The sequence below is a fragment of the Dermacentor andersoni genome, chromosome 4 (assembly GCF_023375885.2).
Source record: "Dermacentor andersoni chromosome 4, qqDerAnde1_hic_scaffold, whole genome shotgun sequence".
Classification (NCBI taxonomy): Eukaryota; Metazoa; Arthropoda; class Arachnida; order Ixodida; family Ixodidae; genus Dermacentor; species Dermacentor andersoni.
This window is the reverse complement of record NC_092817.1, coordinates 147,917,819-147,931,400: the sequence shown is the minus strand read 5'-3', so window position 1 is coordinate 147,931,400 and position 13,582 is coordinate 147,917,819. Positions and strand designations below refer to the sequence as shown.

Here is a 13,582-nt window from a genome sequence, read left to right as displayed (position 1 = left end):
ATAGTGGGCGCTAAAGCACGTGACCACGAGGTTAGCAGCCCTAAGCCATGGCCACTGGTCTTCCAGTACGAGTGAAACGACTATACTCATGCAACATGAAAGCAGCCGTACGCGAGCTGGTTGAGCCTTTAAAAAAAAATAGGTAAAAGAACAACCTCCAGCAAGCAAACTCCGCATTTTTCGATTACCCAAGTGCTGGACAATATAAATACTGTGTTCTGTTCGCTTTGATGTAAGAGTTCGCTGCTCCGGGATGGCGCCAAAAAAAAAAGAAATAAATACAAACACCGAAGAGCCGGTTAACGCCAAGCATTTGCTCTTTCACGGGATAACAGTTGCTATAGTCATAACACAGCGGCCGTCACGTACGATGTAAAGGAGAAAATAGAAAAAAAAAACAAGTGAGGCAAAAATAATCGTTATGTTACCTAGCTCAGGTCTTCGACTTTCGAGCATACCGACATCTGGAAACGACCGCTTCTTGCGCTATTTTACTACTTCTGTGGCAGTGATGACAAATATACTCGCTGCTGATTATTTGTGCTCATAAAAAAGAAATGTGTGGGGCAGCTCTAGGGTTGGGTTTGAATTGATATAGAGAAAGCAATATTCTTAAGAACTTCAGACAAATCGCTGCCCTTTTACCATTGAAGACTTTCACAGTTGATTAATGGGAACCAGTTAGCAAAATCGGCTCGTGAAATGAAAGGGCTCGCTCAAACTGAGCTTCACTTACAATTTAAAACAGGCATCGTGTAACACGTGTCCAGGCAAACACGAACGGATTTCACTCGATGACCGCAAGCCTCACTGTCATATCGCAGGTATGATAACGAGTGCCGGCAGAGGAAAGCGAGCGCGCGTGTGCCAAGCTCGCTTCACCTTGTAGCTGCACCCAAAACCCAGATTACGCGACCTCCAACACTTTGCACGCATGATGAGGTGAAACACATAAGGCAAGGTGCAAAAAGTCAGTTTGTCTCTTATGTTTGGCGCTTGCTCCCGGCCCTACTAGCTGTGTTGACATTTACAGCACAAGCACCAGTGCCCGTCAAACGACGATGGTATATTTATGACCTGCAAAAGCAGTGAATGCCTCCGGCGCTAAGGTCGGTGACAGTGCACGCAGCTGCCCACCTGGGTAACCGAATGCGAGCGGGAGGACTGAGTTCGATCTAAAAGCAAGCGACAAAATTCTTTAGTTATGGCCTGTACCTTTCGCTTCTCCATCAGGGCCCCTATTTCGAAAGCCCTTGAAACCCCGACATTGACTTCGCAGGAAATGACATCGTCGGACGAAAAGCCCATATACAGACTGCCGCTTGATCGATGTCAAACAGGAACACGATCAATGTGAAAGAATTGCACACACATCAACTAGGTCAGCGTCCTCTCAGCATAATCGAGCATGGCGCACGTGGCGGTCGTGCATAGATATGTCAAGGCTTGAAGGCGATAAACAGCCGCCTTCACACCGCGACCCGCTGATTAAAAAGCGCGAAGATAGAGGATCGAGGGCCTGCACGATTATCAGCGGAGCTGCCTCGTTCAGGCCTGCCGCGAGGCAAACGCAGGTATCCAGTCAACCGGAAGCCGGTTGCCCGCCCGATTTCATTGTGTCTAGCGCGATTTCTGGGCACGTTTCAGCGTAAACTCTGAAAGGGCTCCACGCCCTCCGCGTCGGCAGTCGGAGGCTCTCTGTCGAGAATGCAAGCGCAAGTGCTCTCCGTAAGAGCTTTCGCAGCCGCGAACACCCGGCGAGCCTCCAGTAGCGCCGTCGCCGGCGTTAAGAAGGGAAACCATGCTTTTGGAGCGAAGCCCTTCGAAGCGATACCGAGGGTACCATCTCTGCCACTGATAGGCAGTTCGTGGATCTACTCTCGCCTACTCGGTAAGTGTGCTCCCGCGTTGTGCGCGGTATTAGCAGCATGAGCGAACGTTACGTGCTGTCTACGCGGCTAGCTGCGCGACCTTAGTGCCGACACGAGCTGTGCGGTGTAACGAAAAAAAAAGATTTGCCTCGGCACGGGCTGAGAGAGGTCGGGAGAGTGGAAGACCAGTATTTTACCGCAAAGCTACAGCTTCCTCTTTCTGTACTACACTGAGATGAAACGCACGCTATGCTTACTGTAGTTCCGTGCTGCATCATCGCGCACGAAATTACCACCCGATAAGTCGCAGGACCACGTGCATCAAATGGACGTCCAGTCTGGCGGCTGTTCTCGCGCCGCCATACACACTATGCACCCACAATACGGCTTCGTGTTAAATAACCTGGTAAGGTATTCGGCTCTGTGTCAAGTGTAAAGTAAAGGGTGGCTTAAAGGGGCCCTGAAACGATTTTGACCATTTTGTACAAACGTACTGAGTCATTAGAGTAGGCCCTTGTGATCATTAATTGACGCATCTAAGTGCTCCGCGTAAAGCGTGTAATTTATTATAAAGATTTAAAAATCTACATCGTTGCCGATCACAGCACACTGCTCGGCGGAATTTTCAGCCGCCCCTACCCATATGACGTGAATCACCCAATTGACGTCAGTAGGGCGAGCTATTCGATTGGCTGCCCAGGGTGCGTCATCGATAATTTTTCCACCTTTATGGTGTACAAATCATGTTCGTAATAGGTGGAATGTTGAAAGATACATTACAAAATAGTTTCATAGAGATAAGAACCAGAAGAAATGTGGTTAACCGAGGGGCCCGATTTTTATTAATCATATCACGAGAAGCCAACAAACAAAGACACCGAGGTAAACATAGGGGAACTTACTCGTACTTACTATTTGAATTGAAGAAATGATAAATTAATGGCAATCAAAGTGGATGAAAAAACAACTTGCCGCAGGTGGGGAACGATCCCACATCTTCGCATTACGCGTGCGATGCTCTAACCAGTTGAGCTACCGCGGCGCGGTTTCCCCCTCCACATTCTTGATTATTTATGTGTTACTAGTAGAACTAATCTTGGGAGTGTCAGCCAGCGCCACCACTCACAAACCTTGGCGGCGGATGTGGAACATCCTTTCTGCCGCAGGCGTCACGAGTACGTGATCTTTCTGGGTAAAGGCAACTGGTCAATAAACCCGTACATGCTTTAGAGACAAACTGCTTTATCGCGCCCTATCGCCAAGCATAATTTGACGGCGCTCAACAATGTCAGCGGGGTTTTGCACTGTAAGCCGCACTTCGCATTGCTGCGCGTGCTTAATCGGGCAACCCGAAGGAACAATTTGACGTCAGTTATGTTGGTTTACACGGTTGCTTTGAAATGTAGAAACACGGCACTCGATTTTCGTGCAATTAGTACCCTTGAACCTACAATGTAAACATCTGCTGCAAATTTTGTAAGCAATAGACGTTTACCTAAGTAGTTCAATTGTTTGATTGATTGCTTTGGTTCTTCTTGCAAATGATGTCCGCCTGGGAAGATAATCATCCTGCAATGAAGTAGTTCGAGTAACTCTAGTGGGTATCTTTTTTTTTTTTGCTAAAATGGTCTTCGAAGTACAGGAAAGAAAGAAACATTGTATACCGAGCGTATTATGAGTACATTTTACTTTTCACTGGGCTGCCTTGCAGAATTTCGCTGTGAATACCGCCCCCTTGACACGCAAATTCACTGCTGCTAGTATGTGAGATAGTGCTACTTGTTACGTCTACAAATTTCGTGATATTGTATATTACAGTCATTACAACGTGATAGGTCACAACTTAAAGCTAAGCTTTCTTTTGCTTTCCGCGCGCAGTTGCAGGTGTGGATTGACTCGCGCCTGCCGCTGGGTGCCTTGCAACACCACCATATGGCGCTCGCCTCCGCGCATCCCATTTTGTTTTTGTACGGAGGAGTGCAAAAACAAAGTTCACTAAAGGGTTCAGAAACTTTGGTTAAAAAAAATAATCGTGGTAATTTTTTTCTTTTTTAACATAGGTAAGACATTAGGCAATAAAATAACAAGAGCTTGGTGGCGCAAGCCACCGCTCCAATCCAAAGGGGACGCTCATAACATCCATCCATCCATCCCTGCTGGCGCCGCCGCGGCAGCGTTTCAGTGTGTGCATTTGGCACGTGCTGTGCTTGCTTTTCCATGCGACAAAAATGTAGATGCTGGGCTGTGGAAGTCGCGCTCTGGGCTGGGATAGTGTAAACATTACAATCGTCCACAGCCTTAAGAGAGCATTTGGAGCTGGCGTCTCAACAGCGTGCTGGTCACGTATGCAGAAGGAGCGCGTAAACGGGCGCCTGAAAAAAGGCTCCAAAGTCACATAATAATTTCCAAGTAATATAATAATTTCATCGTTACCATTGCATCATTAAATGCTTTGTGCCATTAAATATTATCCAGCGTTAGCGAGCGACTAATTTAATATGGTGTCTTGTGTGTTTGCTTTGTATTTACATATCCTACTTACCTCTAATGGGAGGTCCCCTGTACAGTCTCTTGATTATGAGACCGCCATCTGTATGTATGTATAATCCCTATTCGTAACATTATTATTATGCTCAATAAAGTGCTCTCAAAACATGTGAAAGTCTGCGCTCAGCGTCGAGGACACCCAGTCCCGAAAGAAGCATCGTGCTGAACTGGAGTACGTTCGCTACTCAGTGAAACATGGTGCAGAACGCTGCGGCCACGATGCAATGTGCCATTCGAGGCAACAATAATGCTTAAGCCTCTCAGAGATTATGAAGAATGACGCAGAATAACCCCTCAAGCAAACACATTTCCCGGTGCGTTTGCGTACTACGCAGACAAACAGCAGTGGTGCACGCAAGGTAACGTTTTGCATCAACTCACCACTCTCGTGTTGGACTAAACGCTGAAGAAATTACATATTCGCCGCCAACACCACCGCTAATTATTGTCCGTCAAAGTAAACGACATCCAAAGCTTCGCTTACGTCGATTCCCCCTTGCGTGGGATCCGCAGAGTTTTTTTTTTTTTTTTTACCAGCATCAATGTTTACTGTCTTCGTTAAACCTACTTCGCTTGTATATTATGAACATGTGATCACCGCTGAGTTTATTTATTTAGCCCTTAATTCTTCTTTGCACCTTCAATTTTCTAGAATTACTTTGTCATTTTGCTCAACGTCAAACTTACGATTGTCCAAGAGTTGCATTGTCCTAAGTCTTGTATTTACGCACTTGTGCTTACTACGCTATATTGATTGTTTTATTATTGCTATGGCCTCTTTGTACTTGAATATGTTGTCGTTTATTTTTATTTTTTTTTTACACAAGGCACCTAGTAGTGATACGTTCTTGTTAAATCGTGTACGCCTTTAAATGTTTCCACAGCCTAGTCAAGCTGCTTGCTAGCGCTATTGGCCAATGGTTTGCACCAAATTTTTTTATTGCTGAAAATAATGTTATATGTGTGTATATAGACAATGAGCAAAAAGAACAAGGCAAAAGCGAGAACCCACGTATCGACAAGTGTACTTGCCTTTTTCAAGCGACATATGCTTTCTTCGGCACAGTGTATATAGGTAGGGTTCGTCTAAAAGGGGAGAGTGGGTAAGCCGAGTGGGCGAGACAATGGCCGATTGTGTGTTAGCGGCGAGGGTGCAGAACTGATAGGCGTGCTATTGAACATCGGTGGAGGAATGTGAGATAGCGCCGTGTGTCAGCCCGCTGACGTGTCACTATAGGTTCCTTTTCCGTGAAAGGGACCTGGACGGCGGGGGGGGGGGGGGGGGGGGATAATCTGCTCCGTTGGAGGTCAGTGAACTATCGTCTCTCTGCAAGAGAGAATAAAAGAAGCGGCAGGAAATGGTGCTCGTGAAAAAAAAAATAAGAAAGAAAAGAACCAAAACACTAAGCAACCCAATGGAAAATAACGAAGTGCTGTTGCCTATAGTTTGCAATTTAGCATAGCGAATAGATTCAAAAGCTCCCTTTGAAATGTTTATGTATATTGGTGGCAGTGTCTTAAACTCATAGATGCGGTTTGATTCTCTGCATTTTCTGTCTCACGCAGAACAGAAATTTGACTGCAGGATGTAGAGTTCAAGTTGATGCAAACTGTTACCTGGTTGGTTGAAATGCTTGGTGACGGATTTGGGAAGTTTTCTAGCTGCGTTCGCGCGATGTCCGTTTAACCTGACGTTCATTGATTGTCCCGTTTCACCGATGTGTTGTTTCTTATAGAAGGAACATTCAAGCATACAAATCACACCGGAGCTAGTGCAAGTAAAGCTAGCTTTCACTTCGTGGTTATAATAAGTGTATTTGTGGTGCTTTTAATTTTAATGTCACTTTGAAAGTGTCTGCAGGTCTTGCACCTGAGGCGAAAACGTGCTATTATTACGTGTTAATGTTGTTGGCTGACTTTTGCGTGAACTAACATGTCATTAACATTGCTGTTGCGACGATAGGTCCCCCTTGGTATCGCCGGGAAAGCTTGTCTCAGACGCTCGTTACTTGATAATATTGGGTGGTATTTTCGTAGGTGGTATTTTTCGTAGGTTGTATTTTCACGTTTGAGAGGGCATTAGAATATTTTGTTATAAAGGCTCGTGGTATCTCAGATTCGGGTGCAGGCTGTTTCTTTGGTAATTCCGGCTGCCTCTCCAATCTTGACATGACGGCATAAGCTCTGTCGAGAGGAATTCGTGGACAGCTTCTTTCTGCTAGCGTGATTTAAGGTAATTTAGGTCGCAGATGTAATCGTTGTCTGAGCTGTAGATTCTTCTTATTCGTTCCGGTAGTCCGACAAAAGTTCCATGCTTGCATTGTCGCGGGTGATGACTGTTGTAGTCCAAATATTGCTGGCTATCAATAGTGTCGTTCTCAGTTTTCCGTTTTCTATCGCTAAAGGCCATCGTGTCAAGGAAGTTGATTTGACTAGGAGAGGGGTGAGCAGTAAATTTATTACTAGGGTGAAAGCGATTGAAACGGCTTATTAGGTTGGTTGACGTACTTGTGCCGTGTTCCCATATTCTAAATACGACCTCAATGTAGTGCAATAGGGGTTGGGTTTCAAAGGGTATGATTTCATCATGTTTGTTTCAAGTTGTCACATGAAAATGCTGGCATGCGTGGGAGCGAATAGTGTTCCCATGCTTGTGCCGAAAGTTTGCAGGCAGTGAATAGAATCGAATTCAAAATACTTTAGCATGAGAACAAACCTAAGGAGTGCGAGGTAAACTTAAGGAGCGTGCGCTTGGGGATTGACTGCGAGGGATTTTAATACGGCTTCAATTCCTTCACTCATGGTATGTTATGTGAAGCACAAAAACATCTGAAGTGACTATGATAGCGCGGTCGGAAAGGATTTGGTGGGCGTTAATGCCGTCGATAATTCGAAGGAAGTGGGACGTGTCTTCAACAAAAGTTGAGAGGGAGGTGGGGATGATGTTTGACAGGTGGTGATTTAAGAACTTAGATAGTGACTCGGTAGGTGTGTTGTTATCAGGCACTATAGGCTGACCTGGGATCTTGGGTGTAAATATCTCTTCTACGGGAGCCTTATGTAGGAAGAAGATAAAAGCGGGCAGCTTTTTTGTCCTTTGGCATCATGAAGCGATATTTAGATTGCGCGATGAGTTCCCTGGACAAGATCTTCGCTATTTTGCTTTGCACAAGAGTGCTGTAGTTTGAAGTTGGGTAAGAGTCGAGTTTTCTGTAACGGGTGTGGTTGCTGAGTTGTCCAGAGGCCTAATTTTTGTACTTTTCTACAGGCCAGATTACGAGACTGCCGCCTTTTGAACTTCATCTTTATCATAGGATGGTACGACGAATTCAATCTAGTAAAGCCCATAGGTAATTTGGAACGTAACGTGTGATAAATTCCTTTCAATAACTGACCTTGTCGCCTGAATGGTGTGAAAATCGTAATAAATATATGCTTTGCAATTTCACACTACGGAAATGCATGAAAAAGCAACCCTTCGAGATAACAGACGCACGCATCGTTGATAGAAAATCTAATAATTCACTTCGAAAGCCCCGTGATCCTGTTTCAAGCCCGCTTACAAATGAGACACTGGCAATCAGTAATACAGTCAATGCTCAAGGGCATTTTAATGACAGTACATTGATAAGGAGCTCCATAATTGCCCGACCTCTCTGTTACGGCCATGGTTAAGGAGTGCATCGGGAGCCTTATGAAAGCCTTCTATGGCTGGATATACAAAAGTCCAATAAGTCCAGCCGCTTCCCCACGCAATGCATTGGAAGTTCTATCAAGGTGATTTTCCAGTACGTCGATATCATTATACAAGAAATTATACTTTAATTTCCGTGGTATATTTAAGACCAATGGTCCTCTTTAACTAATATACTGTTCTATACGGCTGTCATGCCTGATGATCCATATCACAGTACGTGTCTTTGGGCACCAAGTTCTCCGATGAACTCATGGTTGCAGAACAGCAATTACCGCCTGCGTGACTTAAGACAGATGTCGTTCAGGTGGGCAGATTTGTTAAGTGAACAAATTGAGGGAGATGAATGGCACTGAGGGCTATTTACCTGCCTAAATTACCTACCTACCTGTCTCTCTAGAAACAATAACAGAGGTTCAGACATGCTGCATGCAGGCCTGGCGCCATAACCCGTGATTGATGAATGAATGCCCTTGTAGTCGGTCCTCAGGTAACATCATTCGCTGTTACAGACAACATTGTGAATGTTCAGCTACCTTGATCCACATACAAAATAAGAAAAAAAGTATTTTGCTTTGTCTAGATGTGCGGCATAAAAATGCTGAAGTCAGATGCCAAAACAACAGTGACATATCTGTGCGAGCTTCCTTCAAAGAACATGCTATGGGAACGTTTTGGCCAGCGAGCCCCGTGAACTCGTAGTTAGGTGGTCATATCAAAGCCACTGACAGTAGCTGCGACATACATTTCCGTCAAGTGCCAGCCTCAAACGTGGTCCCTTAGTGGCTTGAGACGCAGCTAATTTCATACGACTTCCACACCATGTTGGCTAGAGTAAGGCGTATGGAGTATGCGAATCAAGAGGTATGGCACAAAAAAGTAATGGGTAGAGGCATCGTATTACTAACATGCACCGGTCGTTACTGCTGCCCATCTATTCGGTGCTACGTTTCTAAAACTGGCGTCTATTGATTTCAACAGAAATCGTATTTCATTTACAGGTAAGCACCATCCAGACCAGAGGCACAAGGCATCCATGGAAATGTACAAGAAGTATGGGCCTATCGTTGTTGAGAAGCTGCCCGGCCGTTACTCCTTAGTGCACCTATTCGAAGGCGTCGACATTCGTAACCTATACCAGGAGGAAGGCAAGGAGCCGTTCAGGATGGGTGCAACGGCCTTCAAAGATTACCGAGCGAGCAGACCAGAATACTACGCTGACGTGGGCATATTAAACCTGTAAGCTTCAGACCTTGTACCACAGGTTCAGTGGTAGATAACAGCATTCATGTGTTTCCAACAAGGTGCTTGTAGCGTGTAGCCTTTGTTGCTTTAATTGCACGTTGGATACCACGGGAATAACACTTGTCTAGAGTGGTCGAGTAGTTAGTTTGGTCTCCATCATTTGGCGAAAAAAAAAAGCACAGGACAACTCGGCATAAGTACCCGCATGGCCATGCCTCATGCCACATGCTCTTCCATGCGCTATGTAGGAGGTCCAAGCTAGCGTTAGCCAAGGTGTTCGATGAAACAAATTATATATAAAAACACTGTGTGAGATAAGACAATCTTACGGTGTTGCGTTGCCAGAACGCTGGCCACCTAACAACGTATGTTTTATAATTTAATCTTGCACTGTGTATTTCTAATATCTTTTTGTTGAACCGCTTGACTGCTGCTAGGTGGGACACATGGTAGGACAAACAGATCTGGAATCCAGCAGCTACCACTAGGTATCATCTACGGACACTCGCGCTGTCTGCAGATGGCCACTCTCGACTAGCGTGATTCGCACTGTAATTTGAAAGGGCGTTAAAGAAAGCTTCTCGAAGGAACCCACAAAGAAAAATGCTGTTTTTTTTTACGTCTCAGAAACTAGTTCACATAGGGGGTGATCATTTAAATATTACAGAATTTTTCAAAAATTGTCTACAACAGATAGCATAATTCATGTCACTGCGCTGGATTATTCGAAGAAACGGACCTTAGTAGCACGCGAAATCGTTATACATATTCAGATATTTAAGAAAAACTCACTACTTACCTTTTTAATTATATAGGTTAAGAAACATATGAAGATTTACGAATTCTAGTGGGTGACATTGCCAGGCGTATTCACTTGAAATTGATCTTCAGGACGACAGCGGTTTCAACATATTATTTCCCAAAGTGTGGGACTTAATACATTGGCGTCCCACTTACTTTTTTGCTTCAGTGCATAAAAGGGCCTTTTGTAAAAAAAAAAAAGTAAGTGAAACAAAAGCGCATTTTTACGGTGAGGGTTATGCCCCATATCTACAAACTGATGTCATTCTGTAAATTCATTCCAAGTTGATAGGCCTTGCAATCTCACGGGTTACAATTCTCAAATTGCAATATGTACCTTAACGTAATTAATTAAGACGTTAATTAGTATACTTTTCATAAGTATTTCAATTTGTGTTTGGATTTCACATGCTAGTAATGCCAGCGTCTTGGAAGAATCGAGCTCGAGTTCTACGATTATGTCATTTGCGACAGGTGATCTTTAAAAAAATTTTGAGAACTCAAAAATGGTCACCCCGTATTTTTTATGCGCATATGTGGGATTATTTAGATCTGAGTGACCTTCTTAATTTTTGTGTGCGTGTCCATGCAGTGCGTTTTAATATTTTCGCTGTATTGTAATCTTGCTTTATTACCTTAATATTACAGTGAACACCCTTACTTAATGCTGGCTTCACGGGGTGTCTAAGGTACACTAAATAAAAGAATAAATAAATAAATAAGTAATAGTAATGTACGGCAACGAGAACCTTGCCACGTGCATGAATAATAAAGTAATGTTTCTTTCGTTCTGTCATCGCTAAACCGCTTTACGATATTCACATGAATTATGGTATACCCGCCGTGGTTGCTCGGTGGCTATGGTGTTGGGCTGCTGAGCACGGGGTCGCGGGATCGAATCCCGGCCACGGCAGCCGCATTTCGATGGGGGCGAAATGCGAGAACACCCGTGTACTTAGATATAGGTGCATGTTAAGGAACCTCAGGTGGTCGAAATTTCCGGAGTCCTCCACTACGGCATGCCTCATAATCAGAAAGTGGTTATGGCACGTTAAATCCCATAATTTAATTTTTTGTAATTATGGAATCTACGAGTTCATATCGCGAGTACACTAGATTCCTAGTCACTATGGTTACACGGGAAGTCTAATCATGGCAAGTTTTAAGTGCTAAAAGGAGTTCACTGCTCCAGCGCAAAACGCGCCTTTCTGCATACGAAGTTTCTCGAATCTTATCGCTTGTTATGTCCGTAGTCTCTTCTAACAAAACCTTCTGTAATGAGATTGTATGCATGATACGAATTGTGTAGTACTTTGTGGAAAATACGCGGGCACCAGCGATAACGCTGGAGGCTTCGACGACACTAGTATAAAAGCCACTACAGCGTGACAATACCTACCGCTAGGATTTCTTGAACGAGTTGAGTGACCGTAACACTTCACCTGCGACTGCGTGCTTGTCGGGACACCTGCTCTACTACCGCGCGGCCGTTGGCCGCAGCCCTTAAATAACTTTAACTCCACTGTTGAAGACTCACAAATATGGAGCGCAGCAGTAGATAGCTGAATGAGCAGAGCATCAACATATTAAAGCGATAGCGTTAAGGGCCCCGTGTGGCAGAAAATCCGGCGTCTGGCGTCGGACGTTGTTTCGGCAAAAAGATTTCGAACCGCAGCCGTACCCAAACCCTCCATGTGGCGCAAGGAATCTACTGAACGCATTGAATTTCTCAAGCTAAAATAGGGAGAAAAATCGTAATATACGACTTACACACAAGCTACAGATATGATAGAGTCGGATTATATTTGACTGTACGAGAAAGCAATTCTGTTACGCGAAAACTCCAAAGAAACCCACTTTTCAGCGTTTAACCAATTATAGACCGGCCACAGTGTCTGCCATTTGTACGTGCCGGCACTCGAGGGTATTGGGCAACGGTGGTATTGGGGGCCACGGAGCGGTGTGCCCGGTGTCTTGCAATACCTCGAGGTGGCGATCGCCTTCGCCGCACCGCGGGCAGCGCAAGTGGCCGCGTTTCTACCAGAAAGCCCGCCTTCGCGCATAGCGTTCGCGGCCAGGGTTTCCCGGTAAACATTACGGTCACATAAGTCGCAGTTGGTGGAAAGCGTGAGAAGCAGTCAGTGAGCTTTGAATGCTATCGCGCTCCTCTGTCCAGAGGAAGTTTTAGCTAGGGCCCAACTCCGACGCGGCCTATTCAAATGCATGTAAAACGCAAAACCGTTTTTCTTAGATAATTCCTGGACCGATTTTAATGAAACTTGTTGCATTTGAGAGATAAAGTGAAATTCTAGTGGCTGTTCCAAGCGGAATTTCGATTTAGGGCCTGAATCTGAAAAGAATTTACACCGATTCGAGAGTTCGAAAGAAATGCATGCACGAGGTTTAAAAATTAACAGCTCTGCATCAAGAACAGATATCGCGATTCCGTAAACAGCATCCATTAGATCGCTCAAAGCGGACAAATTCGATTTATCTGTTACGTGAATTTGTTACGTTGTGTACAAGGGTTTTGCAAAAGCTGCATTTCCATATTAGTGAATTTTTTTTTTTAGATTCACGTGTACCATATCATTTTGTCCGCTTTAGATGTACTATCAGGTGTAATTCACAGAATTGTGACATCAATTTTCCTTGCTGAGTTAGAGAGCTGTAAACATGATTGTTTCGTTTTTTGAAGAAGTTCAATTTTCGCCAATTTTTCAAAACAATTGACGGTCTAACTCAAGAATTCGAAACCAACAGTCACGAGATTCTAAGTTTTTCTTTTAAATGCAACAAACCTCGCCAAATTTGGTGCAGTGGTTGCCGAGAAAAACGAATTCTCCTTTGACATGTATTTAGTAGGAGCACCCAAGCCAAAGCTTCTTCTTAAAAGACGACACTTAAGCGTCCTCCAGCTTTCTTTACTCTTTCCCACTTTCGTTGTGGTTCGTAATAAAATACTGCTTTCAGCATATGTTCGGTAGACAAAAAAAAAGGGGAAAGTTGACCCGCCGTGGTTGCTTAGCGGCTTTGGCGTTGCGCTGCTAAGCACGAGGTCGTGGAATCAAATCCCGGCCGAGGCGGCCGCATATTGATGGGGGCGAAATGCAAAAACGCCCTTGTACCATGCATTGGGGGCACGCTAACGAACCCCTGGTGGTCTAAATGATATCGGAGTCCCCCACTACGGCGTGCCTCATAAGCACATTGTGGTTTCGCCAAGTAAAAACCTCAGAATTTAAAACAAAAAAGTGTAATAGAGCCAGGGAGCTTACATAATCATCGCCAAAGGCAGAACACGTGAGAGCTCGGATACGCACCCATGTAAAGAAATGCGGTCAGGGTAGAACTTCCTGCGTGATGAAGTTTGCAGAAACCCACGTTTTTTTCTTGATCCCAAAAACTTGCGCTTGCATTGCGC

General features: G+C 44.6%; 1 protein-coding gene and 1 non-coding gene across 2 annotated transcripts in view; one reads left to right on the top strand and one right to left on the bottom strand.

The window, feature by feature from the left end:
- The first annotated feature begins 1,545 nt into the window (after positions 1-1,545).
- The window catches only part of LOC126537890 (probable cytochrome P450 49a1), a 39,581-nt gene continuing 27,544 nt past the window's right edge, over positions 1,546-13,582 (top strand). The window contains exons 1-2 of the mRNA XM_050184992.3: positions 1,546-1,891; positions 9,114-9,351. Coding sequence (XP_050040949.1) covers positions 1,708-1,891; positions 9,114-9,351 — 422 coding nt within the window. The 5' untranslated portion in view covers positions 1,546-1,707. The remainder of the gene's footprint in view (positions 1,892-9,113; positions 9,352-13,582) is intronic.
- Positions 2,841-2,913, bottom strand: TRNAT-CGU (transfer RNA threonine (anticodon CGU)). Its single transcript has one exon. It is a non-coding gene; the product is annotated as a tRNA-Thr (tRNA).